Below are 20,005 nucleotides of genomic sequence, written 5' to 3'. Positions count from 1 at the left end.
TGTTATTTGTAAATCTAGCAAAACAACTAATATCAAGAAAATCTAATTTAAGCCCGTAAATGTTAACAAAAGAAGACTAACATGAAATTTCTTGGTCACAAACCTACATGTCACGAGAAACCTATTTGGAACCAAATTAATTGTGAAATTGAATTTAATTAATTTAATTGGTAATTTATTATAATTTTTATGTTTAGAATAAAATATTAAATCATAAAATTAAATTCAAATATACTATTTAAAATATTTAAATTAATACCATAAAAGGATTCCAAACTAGAATTAAATTCAATTCCAAGATTCTGAAATAACATATTATTTCAAAGACACTTAATGAGTCCATACAAATACTAACAAAGCCAACCTGTAAAGGGATGATGATAATTATCAAATGGAAGAACGCCATTGTTGGTGTTTGAGACATCGGCTTTGCTTTCTTGGTGGCTCTCGGCTTCAAATGTTTCGCGCCTAAAGAAGCATCAGCCTGCAGCAGTAAAACAAGGTTAAGTTACCCTTCTTACGGATAAAAGTTAACCCTGCAGATTTGCAATTATTGTCAAACGTTACAGGAAAACAATAATCTCTGTTGCCAGTGAAAATGGAATTCTTTCCCTGCCAAGATCAGCAAGCTTTCCCAACTAATGATGATCCTCAAGCAGAATTGGACCTGTAAAACAAAAAATCACTTCGAATTCTGATTTTGTAGAGGGCCCTTCTCCCTATAAAAACAAGTAGATTCTGTAAACTATAAACTTCACAATTACAATCCAACATGGATAAACAAAACAGACAAGAAGTTACACTGCACAGAGCATTGCAGATTTTACCTCTTAGTCCAACAGTAGGAGAAGATTATAATTCCAAACTACAGCCCAAGAAGTTATAGTTAAAAACTTGGAATCGTAAGCTCTTGACAGATGGTCCTGCATCAAAATGAGTCAAAAGGATTGAAACTAGCAGCAAACAAAATGGATATAAATATTAACTCGATTAACAGAAACATTATAAGTTGCCCAAGGATTTGAAGGTGTAAAGAGTTGAAGTTGGTGCCTTGTAAGGATCCATGATGTCTGCAAGAGAGAAACGGAGGGAGCTAGCTTTGCATGTAAGAAAAATATAGAGAGAAGGATGAAAGATTACTCTCCACATTCATTTATTCTTATTCTTTGCAAGTTTGATGGTTTCCATTTTAAGAGGAACTCAGACACGAAAGAGCAAGTCTTTCGCATTCATTTTTGTCCTGCTATCTGTAGCTCAGCATGTTAAGCATCTGCGTGGTTCATTGAGCAAGTATTTGCCTAAGATGCTGGAGAGAGATTAAGAATCTACTCTTCAGTGTCCTCGTTGGTTCATCAATGGGGTTCTGGCTTCGCTGGTAGCAATACTCTTCCTTTGAGGAGAGGCTGTGGGTTCGATTCTTCAAAGGTGAGTGAACACCATTTCCTTAGCGCCCCCCCAAATCCTAACTCCCTCACCAACAAAATAAAATCAGTTATTAGTTATAGTTGGGATTTGTGCGTATGCTTGAGGTGGTTTTTGTATGTCTGAATTTCCAAAGATTTCATCACCAAAAAGAAACAATCTCCAAAGATTTGATTTCAACTTTAAATTGTGATAAAGAGTTGCCAAATGTAGCACATTGGTGGACCAGTGATAAATTGCAGCCTGCAGGGCCACCTCCGGCAACTGTCTAGCGCAGTCTCCTCTTTTTTTTTCTTTCATTAATGTCCCGGATGATGTCTTGATTTAACACTGTTCAAGACTGGTGACTCATTTTGCACCTGCTACTTTCCCTACAAGATTTGATACCCTGGTGTCATCTGTGACAAAGCAGCCAAAAAAAAAAAACACGGCAGATTTAGAAGGTAAACTGATATGAAAAGAGGCCTGACTGAAGAGCATAGGGAATCTGCTTATCCCTTAGAAATCTATAGAGAACACGGCAGGGATTTTTAATGTAAAGCACCTGTTATTACAGAAACCTTCATATGACACAATATAACATTTTATTACAAAGACTCTTCAATCAGTACATGAAGAAGTCACAAAACAGCATTAAACCCAGTATACAAAGGTACAGCAACCAAATGGAAAAATGTCGCCATTTGAGTCTTGAAAAAAATTATTTCTGCTTTCTTTACTCCTCTCAGCACCAGAAACATCTTCAAATGCTTGGCCTCATATTGAGGTGAGAAGCAAGCTTCTGACCCAGAGACTTGTCAGCCTGTAACCAAACAAAATAATGTTGTAATAATTGGTTTATGTCATCTGAAAACTAAAATGAACTATAGCGATGCAACTATATAATCAGCTTCAACATCAACCAAAAAAGTAGATGGCAACACAGAACTCATGCATTTTATATATAGTGAAATATATTCATTCATCCAATCAGGAGATTGATATGAGTGTAAATGTTAGTTTGTATGGGGATGGAAACTTCAGTACCTGAGACCAGTATGATATCCAAATACTGCGGATTTCATATGTAACCCTTGGGTCACACAAGGCCTCAACCCAACGGCGAACAAAGCGCTCTTTCCTGAAAAAGTAAATCAAAAAGGGGAAAAAAGTTAAAGAACAAATGACTTAGCATGCTGTATTGGAATCTAAAACATGATTAATATCTCAGAAATCACAAGATAAGGATACCTGTCTGGTGAAAATGAACGGTATCTCTCGCCAGGCTGCTTGAAGTTATTCTCCTTCTCAATTATGCACTATGATAATGAAGAGAGACGGACAGCACAGAATTATACAAAGATAAATTAGTTCAGTGGGATAATTAAGAGCTAACACTCTTGATACAGATAAAGCAACCCAGAGTATCAAGAAAGCATCAGTTCAGTTGCAGGGTTAGAAGGTATCGCGGAATACATTTTCACTGGCTCTCTGAAACCACAGCTCAATTCTAACCCAAAACCAACCTACTTACCACCCTTCAATATTCAAAACACTGAAGGAAATAGAGATACAAACCTTCTCACGCTTGCCAGTGTGAATGACAGAAGGATTAGGGTATCTCTCAGCATGACGGACAGGATCAAACCTTGAGGGGAAGTAATTGACCTAAGAACACAAGCCCTTATCAGATAATGATCCTAGGATAGCATAAAGTTCAAAAAAGTAGCATATACATGAGCTCAGAGAGAGAGAGCGAGAGAGTATACCTCCTCGTCCCTATGCATAAAATTCATGAAACCTTCATGGTGATTGTTGTGATGGGCACACTTTGGAGCATTTGCTGGAAGCTGGAGATAATTTGGCCCAAGGCGGTGCCTCTGAGTATCAGCATACGAGAAGATTCTAGTTTGCAGCAACTTGTCATCCGAATAGTAGATACCAGGCACTATAATAGCAGGGCAAAATGCTAGCTGCTCGTTCTCCGCAAAGAAGTTATCAATATTCTTGTTCAACACCAAGCGGCCCACAGGCATCAAAGGCAAGATGTCTTCAGGCCAAGTCTTGGTTACATCAAGTGGGTCAAAGTCAAACTTGTCTTCATCAACTGGATCGATTATTTGAATGAAAAGCTTCCACTCAGGGTAGTTCCCAGCCTTGATGGAGTCATAGAGATCCTGTGTGGCGTGGCTGTGATTGGATCCACCAACTTTTATGGCCTCGTCTTCCAATAAAGACTTGACCCCACAAGTTGGTTTCCAGTGGAATTTCACATAATATGCCTTCCCAGCCTTGTTGATTAGAGTATAGGTGTTAACACCAGAGCCCTCCATGTGCCTGTAATCTTGTGGAACACCAATGTCATCAAGCAGGAAGGAGAACATGTGCAAGCTCTCGGGATGGTGTGAGAAGAAGTCAAGTATCCTCCAGTTTTCCTGAATGTGTGATTTAGGGTTGGGCTTGAGAGCATGAACCATATCAGGGAACTTCATCCCATCACGAATGAAGAAGACTGGGAAATTGTTGCCGACCAGATCAAAATTTCCCTGGTGAGAGCGGTGAAACAGAATTCACTGAACCTTTCAGTCAATAACTTCAAATGCACAGTCAATTCCAATTCTACAACGGGAAGCATGTTACTATGATATGCATTGATCAGGTTTTCCGTCATGTATTGATAAAAAAACACATCATAAGCAACACCCTCCGCATGCATTAAGCATGTCATATTGATAGAATCTCACGATGAATGAATTGGAGAGTGTTAGAGAATAATATAAATTATATCTTGATTGTTTAATGTGGCATCCTTTTAAAATTTAAAGATGAAAAGGCAAGATAACAGCAAGAACATTCTGAGTTATTGATGCAACATAAATGATAGACTGCCAACAGATATACGATACCAAATACCTACTTCTGTGATTTTTCAGTACAAAGAGGAAGAGAAAAAACAAGAGTCCTTGAACAAAAAACAAAAAAATATTGTTACCTCTCTGGTGTAGAATTTCACAGCAAAACCTCTGGGGTCTCTTAGAGTTTCAGGACTGCCGCGTTCATGGATAACAGTAGAAAACCTGACAATAACAGGGGTCTGGACTCCAGGGGCTCTAAGGAAATCAGCACAAGTGAGATGAGATATATCATTGGTCACTTCAAAAAACCCTTTAGCACTCGCACCTCTAGCATGAACAACACGTTCTGGGATTCTTTCCCTGTCAAAATTAGCAAGTTTCTCCACCAAATGATAGTCCTCAAGCAGAATCGGACCTTCAAAAGAGAAGTTCTACTTCAAACTCTGAGATTTGCATAGTATTCACAAACTAACTTGGTTTCAATGCATCGCAAGTAAGCTGAATTAGAAACTACAAAACCCAAATCAACCAAAAGGTGTAAAGATACCTCACTAAAGCTCAAGCCATCACCTAAAGCACTCTATAATGAACTCAGACATGAAAGAAGTCCACAAAGCATGACAAACTTTTACCTCTGGAACCAACAGTAAGCGATGAGTTATTATTCCAAACTGGAGCACCAGAATTTGTAGTGAAGAACGGAGAGTTGTAAGAACTTGATGGACGATACTGCATCATGAAAACGCATCAAAAAGAGACATCAAAACTGTAATATTTAACAGGAATGTATGTGAATTTCAGACCAGTAAATTAAACACATCATTTTTTTTACTTGTATTAAGCAGAGACATGAATTTGTTTTGAAGAGGGAGAGAAGTAGAATAAGAACCTTGTAAGGATCCATGATGTCTCGTGTAAGAGAGAAAATGGAAAGATTTAGACGAGAAAGAGAGGTAAGTGAAGAGTGTAAGGTGGAAAAACACTATGCCTTCGTTTATAGTAATCTTTTGCAAGTTCAATGGCAGCCACGTGCGAGGCAACTGCCCCTTTTCACAAGTCTAAAATAAAAAACAGTTAAATGCTTCTCTCTCTTATAAGTAGTTAGGGTTTTTTTTTTTTTTGAGTTTTTTTTTAAATTAATTTGGATGTTCAGATCAATATACATACATTTTAACTAATCTCACATATCCTGAATTATTTTTCAAGTTTTGATAATATTGATATTGTTGATTAACTTTTACCGATCAAAATTAAAATGTTATCAAATATAATTTACATATAAATTATATAAATTAATGGATGCATGCGTCTATAAAAAAAAAATTATATCAAATTAAACTTTAGAGAAGCCATCCATATCTAAATATTAATAATTTTTCCTCATAATCTTTAACCCAAAGCCATGATAATAAATATTATAGGAGTAAGTAAACTCATTTACCACTTCAGTCAACAACTTACAAGTTTTTCAGTTTTTTCTTAAGTGAGTATTTATTAAAGATATAAATTTAACTAAAACTCATCAGTATAAATTTCAAACTGATTTAAATAGTATTTTCATAGTTATATTACTCAATGATAATGAATAAAGTAATTATCAAACTCTCAAAACTTGATCCAAATCTTGCTTGAGATATATGGACACATATATTATTCTTTTATTTTATGTTGAATAACAAACAATATTTAAATAACAAATACTTCAATTATTATTCGAAGTTCAATTGATAAAATATGAATATCTAAAACTTTTATAAATAGATAATAGATAAGATATCGTTACTATTTATAGATACACATTATGATACGCAGTTATTTATTCAACATTATAAAGGAAGTCACTAGCTAGTTTTATCATTAGAAACAAAAAAGTTAATTCTTTCTAGGAGGAAGAAATTAAAAAAGAACATGATAAACCTATATAATTAATTAAATATGATCTTAATGAAATACCAATAATTAATTTAGTTTATATATATCTAGCAGCTAATGACATATTAAAGACATGCTTTCAAGGGAAAAGCTAACTAAGACATCCATGCATTAAACATTTTCCGAATATATTTATTAAACATTATTTATTTTAAAACCGTGTCAAGAAATCAATTATATTAATTAAATAATTTTTATTTTATATGATAATTATCTTAAGTGTTTAGAATAAAATCTAAATAAATAAAAAAAGATAGATAAATTGATTAGTACTATTATTAAATGTATCCCTTGGCAGATTGATTCAAGCAAGGATACTAATTTTGTTTGCATGCTAGCTTGGCAATTCTTCTAGCTGGTCCAGTAAAATGACAAGAGAATTCTCTAAAATAAAACAAGAAGAAGAATTAATGCGATGAGGATAATAGAACTTTATTTATTTAGTTATTTATTTAAATGCAAGGCTTTTATGAGAACGCCATGCATTGGCAATTCTTTATCTCTTATTTTTGTGCTCTCATGTAACCTCACCCAGATGAGCTCATGGTCTTATGGCAGAGGATGGTTTCGGGACCGTGAGCTATTATTAGCCACTAGGAGAGTCACGTATATACAAGAAAATATTAGCAGTTTTATCTCTATATATATATGTATGTGTCAAAATATGGTACACATGAAAATATTAGGTTTTGGATTGATGAATGCATGTAATATTTAATTATAATTCAATCTATCTAGCTAGTTTATTAAAATAAATTAATTAATCCTTGTAATATAAAATATAGTTAAATGACTCTGTTGACCAATGTTGAGCATGCTGAACTTAATATGTAGCAAATTCAACGTCGCTAGATAGCGTAGCTATGCTAATAAATACAAAAAATAAAAAATCGAACAAAGCTTTATCTTATAATTTTGCAGAGCTCTTTATATAAAGAAACATTTTGTTCAATCTGGATATTCGTGGGTGTTTTTTTTTTTTTTTGGTGGATTGAAGGTGTAATTAATTTTGATGGGAATATTGAAGTGAATTCTTTCCAATAATTTGTAGTTAATTAAATGTGAGTAGAGTGTTTAATTATAGCTAAAATATGGGATTTAAATGAAATGAGTTTGAATGAAAAAAAGGGGTTCCTGATTTTTTTTCTCGGTTTCTTGGTTAGTTAAATCAATCACTCTTTTGATTAAAATACATATTTGCGATAAGATTATTATTAATATTTTAATATAATTAATTTAGTAGTATTTATAAATTCATATTGATGTTTCTCCACCTAATATAAATTGTTAAACAATTACATTATCATCCCAAAATAAAAGTATTTTCAATGCAGTTCATTGTGTAGCCAGGTGTGTTGATGTGCTTCAAGAGATTCTATGCTTAGAGCAACGAATACAATCAACTTTTTAATCAAGTATAGTTGATTATAATTTAGTAATATAGTATTAGAAGAGTAATATAAATTTATTTATTATATTTTACTTAAAAATTTAAGTTTTTTAAATTAAAATGATTTTTTACATGATATAAAAACTTAGTTGACCACACACGTAGAAAAGTTTGATAATCAATAAGTCAATAAATAAAAAGTAAAAGAATTAAAATTATGTTTCCATAATATAATCGAAAACTTAGATCGGGTTGTAAGATATCAACAAATATAGTGTATATGACCATGATAATCAATAAGTCAATAAATGATATACGTAAGAAATTAATATTTTCTTAAAACATCCTATTAATTTTTCTATAACTAGAATTTTTTTTATAATTTTAAAGTTAGAAATATGATAGTGATTGCTTTTTAAAATGTTAATATTTTTTTATTTTTAAAAGAAATATTTTTAACTTTAACACATCTAAATAATTCAAAAATATATATATAAAAAAAAATAGTTGGAAACGCAATTTGATGAAGTGATATTTATAAGAACTTCACAAAACAAAGGTGGCTAATCACGCAATCCCTTGCCATAGAAGTAATTTATAAATTTATGGCATTAAATTAATATTATTTCTAAAATAAGATTTTATTTATTTATCGTTTTCATTTCTATATACTTGTGTTTTAGGGTAAAAATGGATGCTAGGAAACAGTTTGAACGAATTTTACACGGAGAAACAAGTGACTTAAAATTATTACCCCAACCTTCGATGTATTACTTTGTTTCCAATTACATATATGCAACTTTCTTAATTTCAGAGGAAATAAAGAAAAGAACAGACAAATACAAAGCATGAAGAACGAAGATGAAGATTGTCATCAAAATCTTAACGTTAGCCGACAAATCAATGATCAGTACTGTCTTTTCAAAGTCTAAAAGGTCTGTGTATAATCAAGAACTGTGATTGAAATGTCCAGATGCTAATCTCTGCACCGCTCCTACCTATAGCACGAATCGAATCGAATGGAACACATTTCTACTCTGGCAAACAAGATGTTTTCGAATTAAAACCTATTCTGTTGATATTCCCGAGTCGTTCTACGTTCAAACACGCAGTTTATCCAGTTGGACTGGCATGGCATGCCGGTTTCAAGAATTTACAAGCAGAAGCTGAAATTAGTACTCTTCACAATTCTCTCAGAAAAAGTTAATTCCCTTAATTTGTAATGCGAGTAATCCATCCGGGACTTCTTTGTTTAGGCGTAAAATTATCATGGCATTTAGAGTATTGCTTATTGTATGGTGGACTGTGGAGTTATAAGAGAGCATGCAGTCACCAGGATGCTTCAAGAATTAACCCTAACATCTTTTACATGATGTCTCTCCTTAAATATCATCACGTACGTTGGACAGGAAGAACAGAAAAGAGAAATGCACGTAACATCTTTGTTACAAAAGCATGGAAGGGAAAATGAAACAAAGAGATAATTTGAAGGAAGCCATATCGAGTACAAACAAGTACCCACCATTCTTATTATCTATATAACAAGAGTTTCCTTCAAGCGTTAGTTAAAACAAAAAAAAGAGAGAAAAGAAAATGAAAATGAACATCTAAATGCGATCATATGTCCACTAAATGGACAAATAATTTATTACAACTCTAAATCTCTAATACTCAAATGAGCATGATTTAAAAGCAAGTAATAAAACATACGTAAAAGCAACATCTTTGAGCAGCCTCATTATAATTTATTTGGATGCTCCCTCGTTGCCATTGTTATGATCAGCTTTCGGAGGTTTATTAAGATCAAACCGGTTTCCACTGCTTGGAGGAGAAGAGGATCCAGAATTACTTTCTGATTCTCTCGGTGGTTCCGTATTCAAATCAAAGTTTCTCCGATTTGTCGAAGAACCAGCAGCCTCATGACCTCGATCCTGCTTCATCTGATTTAGAGTGTCTATTGCCAGATTTAGCAGCCTTGGTGCTAACTGGCTTCGTAAAGCACTTTGATCTCCCTGCTGGTCATTAGGCTTTTCTGGAGACCATTGCGGAGGGGGGAAGGCACCTCTCCAGCCGCGGTCGGGGTGTGCACGCATGTGACCGAATACAGCCTTCCAGGAGGCAAATGTTCGGCCACATGTGGAACACGTCGGTTCAGAGTCGGGATTAATGTCCATCTCTGCTTTAGCCTTCTTGGACACATGAGGACTGCTCTCTTCACCCTTTCCAGATCGTTTTCTCAAGGACGACCCCTCTCCAGCCACTCCAGTAGCAGCAACACTGGGATCAACAACAGTAGTACCACTCCCTCCAATACTAATTACAGGAGTTGATGGGCTAGCACCACCGGTTAAAGTCACGGCAGCAGGAGATGTACCAACTTCAGTTCCTGCCGGCCTGGCAGGACCAGAAACAGAAGAAGGTCCACCGGTTTCGACAGTAGACCGTTGGACTGCTGGCCTTGGTGGGGCGATAGCCTCCTCTTGATTGTTGAGGTTTCTTCTAGGACTGCTGGCTGCTTCTGAATGCTCATTGGCCTTATCAGGGATGACAGCAGCATCCTTGTTATTGTTGTTGTTGTTGTTAGTCATGGTGAATCAAGAAAAATGGGATTAAGAACAAAAGCAAAGAGATTAAAGGGCTAATGACTTGTGATTAATTGTTGTGCTAGGATCAAGCAAATCAAAGGCGTATTTAAAGAGTGGTGGAGGCAAAAAAATATTTAAAATGGCAGTTAGTTACAGTTACCTATGGTGTCTCTTCATGTTATGGTACTGTTTAGGTCTATGGCTAAATGATGTGATTCTTTATTTCTGGACGTACACGTGGCTTTATGTTAGTGTATTGGACGGTAATGATGTGGTGTATTCTTGGTTGTTAGGGGGTGGAAATTGGTGGCATTTCGAAGAGGAGGGAAACTATAACGTTGGTGCCTCATTGGTTTCTTAATTTACGAATGTGCCCTTGATGGTGGTGGTCATGAAAAGTTATATCATGCTGGTCATAGGTGTGCGAATTAATCAAAATAGGAAAAGTTTGATTTTTTAACTTTAATATTTTATGCCTATTTGGTAGTTCCAAACAAAAATTGTGAATAAAAATCTAGTATTTATATGAATTACCTTTTTCATCGTGATTATCTTATTAAAATGTTTGAACGACATTATTTTCCGATTATATTAATCATCGAATTTCGTTCATCAATAGAGAAGATTTCAAGATATGAATTCAGTAAAATTAGCAATACACTAAAGAATTCACTCATTTTAGATTTTTTATGAAACCATTTTAGAAAAAATAAAACTAGAAAATATAAATTTGGTATAGTTGTGAATTACCTTTTTAGTCATGCTAATCTTATCCAAAAATTTCCACAACAATATCTATCAAATATTTCAATATTGGATTTTATTAATGCTTTAATAAGTAATTTGGATATCTATTTAGAAAACACAAATCTAATATAGTTGTTAATTACCTTTTAAGCCATGTTAATCTTATCGAAACATTTTCACTACATCACCAATAGAATATTTCGATCATTAGATTTCATCAAGAATAGAAATTTGGTATAGTTGTGAATTACTTATTTAGTCATGCTAATCTTATCAAAAAATTTCACGACATCACTTACCAAATATTTCAATCATTGAATTTCATAAATCAAGTAATTCACAAGAAAATTTGAAAGATGGATTATATAATCCACCCGTTTCATATTTTTTTGAAAATATATATTTGACAATACATTATACAATCTAGTTATTGGATTTTATAAATCAAGTATTCATAAAAAAATATCTTCACAAGAAGTCTCAAACAAGTAGATTATATAATGTAGTGTCAAATATATATATTCGGCGATACATTATATGTATAACAAGTGCATTATCTCGTTATACATATAATGTACTGCCGAATATATACATAATGTACCGCATGTATATATTCGGCAATACATTATATGTATAACGAGATAATGCTCTTGTTATACATATAATGTACTACCGAATATGAACTGTCGAATATATATATTCGACATTACATTATATAATCCACTCATTTGAAACTTGTTATGAAGATATTTTAGGGAAAAAAAAACTATTTGGCCAAGTTATAAATATATCTTATAGATTGCTTGATATGGTTAATTAAACACATTACAATTTTAGTGCCACCAAGTTTACAAAGTAATAAGTCACATTTTATGATAGCATTAAGTAAAAACACTTTTTAGCTTAAACTTATATTTGTAATCACTTTCAAAAAATGACTCTTTTATAACTTAAATAAAAAAGTTATGAGACTAAGATTACCTCATACAAGACAAACACAGAAAAATCACAAAGTAAAATTCTTAATCAAAAACCCAAAATTAAAAAACAAAACAAATAACAATCAAATAAATGAGAATCAATTCTCATAAAAAATAATGAAAATAAAATAAAATAACTAGAAAAAAATGGAAGAATAAAATTATTCAAGAAAGGGATAAAAAAATAAAATATAAATAGCAATTAAAAAAATAATGACCAAATCTAGTATAAAAATTAAATCAAATAAAATAATGATGAATGAGATTTAAAAAATAAAACAAAGTAATTATAAAAACAATTAATTATTCAATAGTTTATATGGATTACAAAGGATGCTTGAGTGAAAATATTAAAGATAACAAACTTACATGGAAAAAATACACTAACATATAACCATATGATTTAAAGTTTTCTTTTTTATAAAATTTATTTTCAATTATTAAATTTAATAATCAAATAATTACAAATTTAAATTCTATCACCCCTAATTCTTCTCTAACTAAAAAATAAAAAGTCAACACAAGTTAATGTGGTGTTTTCAAGTTTCAAGTCAAGCAACAATCCACACTTATTTTTGCTGAAGGGATATATCTAGAAAAATTAACAGTAATACACTCTGAATTCCATTCGTATGAGATTTTTAATTAAATCACTTATACTGGGCAAAATTAGCAACACAACCCTATTGGTCCACTAATAAAAACATTCAACAAAAAAAAATAAAAAATAATAAAAATCATTATCAAATTGAATATATTTGATATCTCGTTTCCTCTCCTTTATTATGAATTCCTTACTTGTATATTACTCCATATAACCATTATGAAAACACAATTTATAGCAGCAGATTTGTGGTAATGTCTCCACAAAGTTTTGGTAACCATTGCAAATTTTCCATTCATACATCACTGCTTGATGATTAAAAAAAATAGCTGCTGCATAAATTTAGGGACGAAATTATTCCATGCAGGGAAACCATTAGAATCCCTAACTAGATTCACCACACGTACATGAGTGTAATTTGCCTTTCAAATTCGAATTATATACAATGATTCCATTTGTGTTCAATAGATACATCATGTTGTGAAAAACCTGCAGCAGTAATTATAGATAAATATTATAATAAAAAAAATTAAAAATAATACAAGACTTAACATGGTCCGACAATATAACTACATCTACAGAAACAAGGAGCTTTCACTTTTATTATGTTGAAACAGGGTTACATGATATATAGTAAACCATAAACCATAGTGACAAAACAGCACTGGATGTTAGGATCTCCGACCTCGTCACGACTTGTTCATACACATCTTCTGGGAAGACGACAATGGCGTTGCCATAATCATCTCAGCTCCAAGGAGAATAAAGGTCCATGGTGATTTCTTTTTCTCAAGACCTATACATATGATGACAACCGACAGAAATCCTTAAGAACTTAAAAACTATATGAACAGAAATTTCAAGCTATATCAACAGAAATGAAACATTTCTGAATCAATAAATGCGAAATATGATTTATCCTATTAATTAATTAATTATTCCAGACTCCAGGAAATGTTTATGATATCACACTTCCAAAGGACCAAAAGTTGATCTTGCAAACATGCATAATGAAATAATTTATTCTTCATTATGTAACTACAAATTACAATTACAAATAAAACTAAATTAATTCTTGGATTTTAATGTTCACTCGGGCATAAAATTATTGTGGATCGTAAGTGTGTTATAAGTTTTTTTTTTTCATCCTTTAATTTTTTTGGTCACTTTTTTTTACTATAGTTGATGCGTGTTTTTAGCATTTTTTGTCTAAAATTTTTTTTTCAATCCCTCTTTTATGAGTTTTTTACATTTTATTCTAATCTAAGACTTCATTTTTTTTCATGATAGAAGAGGGGGAGGAAAGAGAGTAGTCGTATTACGGTGGAGCAAAAAAAATGTTTAGAAACTAGCACTTTTCAGTGACAAGACTTGTCGTTTTTGTTATCAATAAATTTCATTTTATAAAGGGAGTTACATTCAAGTCTTCTTTGCCATTTATCTTGCCTTAAAATTCAGATCGGATTTTGGGTTTTGTTTTTTTATGGGTCATTTTTTTTTAACCAACTAAATGGTGATTTTATACCAATAATGGGTTTTTGAACTCCCTGTGATGTTTCTTAGGGTTTTTTTATGAAAAAAAAAGGGGTCAAAGTGGGTTTTTTTTACCTCTAGGAAATGAATATCTGATTATTTGACCACCTGTTATGGCTAGAAACTATTATAGCAGCTGATACGTTGTCTACTGTTATAAAAAAAAAAAAAAAAAAAAAAAAAAAAAAAAAAAACATGCCTATCCTTAAAAGAAAAATATAAAAAAGTCAAAGCAGGTTGGGGCCGTTGGGCCAAGCACGCTAGCTCACCTGAGCTTTTTGTTTTTTCATTTGAATTTTTTTTATTTGTAGATTTTTTTTCTAATTTAATTTTGATATTTTTAAATTTATCACAATTTAAAATAAACATGTAGTATTTATACCAAAAATTATAATCTTATAATTTTGGTTTCTATTTTTTTTTGGTAAAAAGAATTTGCTGCGGGAAAGACATTCTTTATATTTTCTTCAAAAATCTTGTTCAATTTTTTTTTAACAGGCCTGGGTGGGTTTTTTGTAGTTCAAAAAGTTTTTTGAGCAGGCCACCGCGTAACACGAGCTCCTAACCTAGTTCTATAATTTTGCGGCTTTCATTACTGTCACAGACGCAACAAGGGCCTCCTTCCTGCATTCACTTTCTTCTACCGTTGCCAAACTACCTTAGCAGTGTCTTTGTTGCACACCACGAGCCAAAATTAGGAAACACATGTAAAATTTAAACGGGCACTAAATACTTCCAACAAATGAGATTAATTGGGAAATTAGTGAAGAAAAGATAGAATTGGGGATGGTAGGGCTGTGAATTCTTCAAGTCCCGAGAAGATTTTCAAACAATTCATATGACAAAAAGTAATATAAGGTATGTACAATGACACATGCAGCCTGACACCTCACAAGAGACAGAGAAGAAATGAGATAATCCAACAATCATAGGCACACAGAGAACGTTCACAGCCCTTTACTACCATAATTGAACTTATTCATACTGAAAACTGCGGGCTTGAAGGTAACTCATGTCATAAACTGACCAACTCGACGCTAACCATGTAAAAAGATGGAGTATGAATCAACTATTGACCAGTGCTTCCCAAAAGTCGCTCCACTGCAGCATGGACATTCCCTGCAGTTGCAATTAGTGCTCGTATATTCTCTTGTGTGTCAAAGAAACCCATTTCTTGAAGCTGTGACAGCTGGGTCGCATATAGTTCTTCTGGGGGCACTGGGTATGCAGAATGTAATGAGTGCAAAGCAGGCAAAACTTAATAGCAGCATTACAAAACCCGAAAAGGAAAAGAAAAACACGGAAGGAATAGTAACCATTTGATCTGTTGGGAACAGCCAGGCTGCCAGCCCCAAGCCCACCAAACATATTCATTAACATCTCCAAACCAGCATTGCTGGCTGTTCCTGCAAATGCGGCAACAGTACAAACCCATAATTGAACAAATAATCTTCTCAAGACAAAAGGAGAGCTCCTTTTTTCTCCTTATTGGGAGGATCCTGGGAGGGAAATATGTGAAAGAAGAGTCCAATATAACCATGGACGCCCACAAATGAGGTTTAACATTTAAGCTACAGTTGTGGATCCAACATGGACCCCAGAGCAATCAAAGGCATTAACACAACACACGTATTAACCATTTATGGTGCAGCTATGAGCGAAAGATAGAATTCTAAAACCGCAGGTTCATTATGATAGACCTAATATATCCTTTTCACTGATAAAAACTAAAAAGTACATAAACTCAAAGGTTGCTCACTTGTGTTTTATCATATTTTTCTTTGTTAGAAAATAACCTGTGCTATCCATATTTATAACACCAGAAAAGCCACCACAAGTTCACAGAATCTTTCATGTACATCATATGCAAGCCCCGAATAGTTTGACATAGACACAGAGAAATGTTGAGACATATCATATACTAAAATTGTAATGCTGTCAATTTCCTTAAAAATAAGAAATAAAATCCTCTGCAGCCTAATATTTCAGAAATTAAAGATTTCAAGTGACGGAAAACTATGCTGTTAATGAAACAATGACAAAGATAATTAAACCAATTTTAAAAATTTATAAATTAAGGCCTGCCTACCAGACAATTTGCAGTTTGAATCATGTAAAAGACAGTTGAAAGGGGGGGAAACATATCAAAAGTAATAACAAGACATAGTTTCAACCAAAAGAAAAGACATGGTATATTATAGGTGATATCTTCAATACCTGTACCAGCACCAGTCTGACCTTGTGCCCTGCAATGGAGCATCGAGTTACCCAACCAAAAAAGAAGCTACTGATAGCTACTAATCAATATGAAATCTAAAACCATAGCTACCCCACACAACTTATAGACAAACTAAGAAAAGAAATTGCACCGTCACTTACTGGGTTGACTGTCGCTGACCAAGTTGAGACATAAGAGATTGCTGGAAAGTCAAAAGTTGCTGCAAGAAGAGAAATCAAATAATGGCTTAAGCTTATTTTTGAAAACTGTATGGGCACTCTTTTCCAGATTAAATATAATTCACAAAAAAAAAAATATTTGTTGCTATTAAGCTACTGGTTAAGGCTATTGACCAACAACAAAATGCAAATGCCCATGAACAGCATGAAGAAGCGAATAATACTCAATGTCTACTTGCTTCCAAGCCTATAGTTTGGTTGTGGTAGTGTCTGTGGCCGTGGCGCCGGCAGTGGTGTGTGTGTGTGTGTGTGTGTGTGGTGGGGGGGTGTTTTGTACAAGTGCTTTGCAGGCATCTACATGTGTTCATTAGAGAGGGGAGAATCTAAGGGCATGCACAAACAGCTATAAAGTTCTTATACCTGCAATGTCTCAGGAGATGTCAATTGACGAAGAAATTCTGGGTTTTGCATCATTTCTCTTAGTTGAGGATTGGAATCAAGCATGCTGCGGAGTTGGGGATTCATACCAATAATCTGAAACTTGATTGATATTGGTAAGAAGGAAATTTCACCCACAAGAATTTTACCAAGCAACATGATAAATTTATACCTGGTTCATGTACTGAGGGCTGGACATGAAGCTTTGCATCATTTGTGAAATAGCTGGATTTTGCATCAACTGGTTCACCATAGCAGCATCTGGCATAACACTAAACATGTTGTCAAGATCAGGGAGACCAAGTCCACCTAGCCCGGTAGGTGCCTGTGGCCTAGTATCACTGGTGGGATTCGACCTTGTGGTGTTAGTTTGGGCACCTCCACCTGTCAGATTTACATAGAGTGTGCAGTTATTTAAAACAAGCAATTAATATATAATCTGCATTATGAAAACAAAACATAAATGAAGCAAGAAAATATTTACTTTTAAGACCAAAAAAGTTGAAATTCCTCTTATCAAGCTGTTAAAAAAATCAACAAGTTATCTTGTAAATAGTTTTAGATTAACAAGAAAAGGATACATACAACACACTGACTAGCAACAAACAAGTTGTGCCTCTTGCATTGGTATGTAATTTTGCCATATACAAACTGAAATGTTACAGAAAAGTATCAGTAATTGCGATTTCCAACACAGTGAAATTCAAACGTTATCAGGTTAAAAAGAATACAAAAAGGGGAGATAGAGGTGAGCAAGGAGCAGAATAACATATACCGCACATAGGATTAAACTAAACTGCTCGATCTAACTCCTCCTAAATAGCTTCAATACGATAAGAAGAGAGAGAAAGGAAGAGAGAGCTTACTGCTCCAAGGGTTGGGAAGTGGGTTAGTATTTGGAGCAGGAGAGCCAGTGGTGGTTTCAGAACTAGTGGTTGACAAATTAGTTGATCCATCTCTGGCCTGGTTCTCAGTTTGGGTCCCTAAAAGCGCTGCAAATGGGTTTGCACTATCGCCTTCAGCATTTCCAGCCATTGTAGTTGCATTAAGAAATGGCTCTTGAACAGTTTCATACATGCGCCTCAGCATGTTGAATCCCTCAGGAGAAGATTCAATGTTGCTCATAGCTCTATCTGTGTTGCGCATCATCTCACGCATGAGCTCTGGGTTTCGTGCAGCTTCAAGTGTTTGACGAAGAGTGCTAGGATCATTAAGTATATGTGCCAGCTCAGGATTTCGGTCAATGATTTCACGCATTTGAGGGTTGTTCATTAGCAAGTTCCGCATGATTTCAGGGTTATTCATTAGGTTCTGAACAACAGGCGTGTTCATTATGTCTCTCATGATGTTGGGGTTCCGAGTCAGCTGTTGCTGCACTTGTTCAAACTCCGGAAGTCCAGCTCCAAGCAAACCACCACTGCCCCCCAAGCCATTTAAACCAAGTCCTGGAAACAGTGATCCAAAACCAGATCCTCCGAGTTCTCCATCATCAGTAGAGCCAGCAGCTCTGGTATTGGTCGGAGCAGTATTCAAACCTCCAGTATTGGTTGCAGCAGTTGCATTGACTGGTGCAGATGGTGCAAACCCACGAACCAAGTGGACAGCATGATCTGCCTCCAAGCCTATCAACCATTAAAGAGCAGCAACGTCAAGTTGCGTACCAGCATCCGCATCAAAAAACATTTTATTTACTAACACCAAAAACCCGTCAATAATTCCTATAAATAATGTCACCTCCGGCCAGCATCGTATTTCCGTACATCAACAACTACCAATCTGAAATGATAGCTACTTAATCCCATTAAACAGTTAATTAATCAATTAATTATCCAGATCAATAATTTTAGAGCACCAAAAAATTTAAGAAATTAATCAAAATAAAAAAGGAATTTAATTATAATAATAATAATGAAAATAATTATTGGCTTTTAATTTTATTACCATAGCTTTGTAGAGTTTGATCATCCTTTAAGATCCGACCCTTATAAATCAATCGCTGTTGATCAGACGGCACATCACACTGATTCGCGATAAGCTGCTTAAACGAATCAACGGTTGACGACAAGCTAATTTTGACAGTGAATTTTGAGCCGTTAGAACATCTGATGTTGACATTCACTTCGTCATCTCCACCGTTGGTATCGTTGCTGCCTCCTTCTACATCTCCATTACCGCCTCCCATATTCCCCTCTCCTTCAAGAAGGAGACGGCAAAGCAGGAGAGATATTATTCAATTTGGCTGTTTTGATAACCCTAACCCTAGAAATTGATTATTATTATTTTTTAATCGAAATAAGGATAAGAAATTGGGAGAATTTGTGTTTCTAGGGGGAGGAGGAGAGAGAGAGAGAGTAGAGAAGGGGAAAATGGAATTTATATATGGTGGAAATCGAGGGGGAGAGAGTGAATGTTGTTGCTTGTCCTGCTACCCCGGGGGAGGTCCTTTTGTTCTTTCGTGGTCAAACTACAAAATAGTCCCTTGAGAGCTTTTTAATCCTATGATAAAATAGGAATTTGGGAGAGAGGTAGCGATAATTTTTAAAATTAATTTTTTCTTTGAAATTTAATTTTTAAAATTTTAATATCATCACATCAATAAATCCAAAAAAACTAAAAAAATTAATTTCAAATAAAAAAATTTCAAATTTTCAGTAAACTTTAGTTGTGTTGCTGCCTCAAACAAACTCTAAGTATTTGTTTATCCGAGGTTTAACCCTAAATATAAACACTCTCTAAATCTTATTAGTAGTGTTTGGGTCATAAGAGATGAAGATACAAGAGACAAAAATATATTTAAATTGTTTCACATATACGCGCGGCGTTGTGGTGTCGAGATCAAAGAGTAGCTATCTAATTGTTTGATTCAGGGCCACTAAAAAACTTGAGTGGACTGGTCTTATCTAAAGTTCTAGGATAAGAGAATGATAGTGGCTAGAGAATATATTAGTACCTCTAGCATACCTTATCTAAGGTAAACCGCATTATGTGGTTTGATATGGTTTAAAGGTGTTGATGGATTTTTAATAAGTGGTTCATTTATGGATTAGAACAAAGATTTACGCTTATGAATAAATATTGCATTTTGAATTTATTATGGGCTCGTATGCCCAAGTAAATTCTTACAGAAAAAATCCATATAAGTG

At 33.9% G+C, this 20,005-nt stretch overlaps 3 protein-coding genes across 5 annotated transcripts; all 3 read right to left on the bottom strand.

Moving 5' to 3' along the window:
- Nucleotides 1-1,892: 1,892 nt before the first annotated feature.
- On the bottom strand, nucleotides 1,893-5,305 carry LOC118029955 (catalase-2). Its single transcript, XM_035033956.2, has 8 exons — nucleotides 5,146-5,305; nucleotides 4,889-4,985; nucleotides 4,394-4,671; nucleotides 3,171-3,947; nucleotides 2,980-3,069; nucleotides 2,653-2,720; nucleotides 2,449-2,542; nucleotides 1,893-2,224 (listed from the first exon to the last, which is right to left on the bottom strand). The coding sequence occupies exons 1-8, from the start codon at nucleotides 5,158-5,160 to the stop codon at nucleotides 2,165-2,167; spliced, it is 1,479 nt and encodes a 492-aa protein (XP_034889847.1). The 5' UTR covers nucleotides 5,161-5,305; the 3' UTR covers nucleotides 1,893-2,164.
- A 4,018-nt stretch (nucleotides 5,306-9,323) lies between these two features.
- LOC118029956 (uncharacterized) lies at nucleotides 9,324-10,166 on the bottom strand. The gene has a single exon (XM_035033957.1). The coding sequence runs from the start codon at nucleotides 10,164-10,166 to the stop codon at nucleotides 9,324-9,326; it is 843 nt and encodes a 280-aa protein (XP_034889848.1).
- Nucleotides 10,167-14,838: 4,672 nt separating this feature from the next.
- Nucleotides 14,839-19,251, bottom strand: LOC118029957 (ubiquitin domain-containing protein DSK2a). Of its 3 annotated transcripts, none has more exons than XM_035033960.2 (8): nucleotides 18,804-19,250; nucleotides 17,729-18,484; nucleotides 17,035-17,246; nucleotides 16,845-16,958; nucleotides 16,407-16,465; nucleotides 16,245-16,273; nucleotides 15,344-15,427; nucleotides 14,839-15,245 (listed from the first exon to the last, which is right to left on the bottom strand). In XM_035033960.2, exons 1-8 carry the CDS (start codon nucleotides 19,042-19,044, stop codon nucleotides 15,097-15,099), a joined length of 1,644 nt encoding a protein of 547 aa, XP_034889851.1. In that variant the 5' UTR covers nucleotides 19,045-19,250; the 3' UTR covers nucleotides 14,839-15,096. The 3 variants fall into 3 exon arrangements, with proteins under 3 accessions (XP_034889851.1, XP_034889849.1, XP_034889852.1); XM_035033958.2 differs by having other exon boundaries at nucleotides 15,344-15,433; nucleotides 18,804-19,248; XM_035033961.2 differs by lacking the exon at nucleotides 15,344-15,427 and having other exon boundaries at nucleotides 18,804-19,251.
- Between the last annotated feature and the right edge of the window lie 754 nt (nucleotides 19,252-20,005).

The sequence above is a fragment of the Populus alba genome, chromosome 5, assembly GCF_005239225.2.
Source record: "Populus alba chromosome 5, ASM523922v2, whole genome shotgun sequence".
NCBI lineage: Eukaryota > Viridiplantae > Streptophyta > Magnoliopsida > Malpighiales > Salicaceae > Populus > Populus alba.
This window is presented reverse-complemented; position numbering and strand designations above follow the sequence as displayed.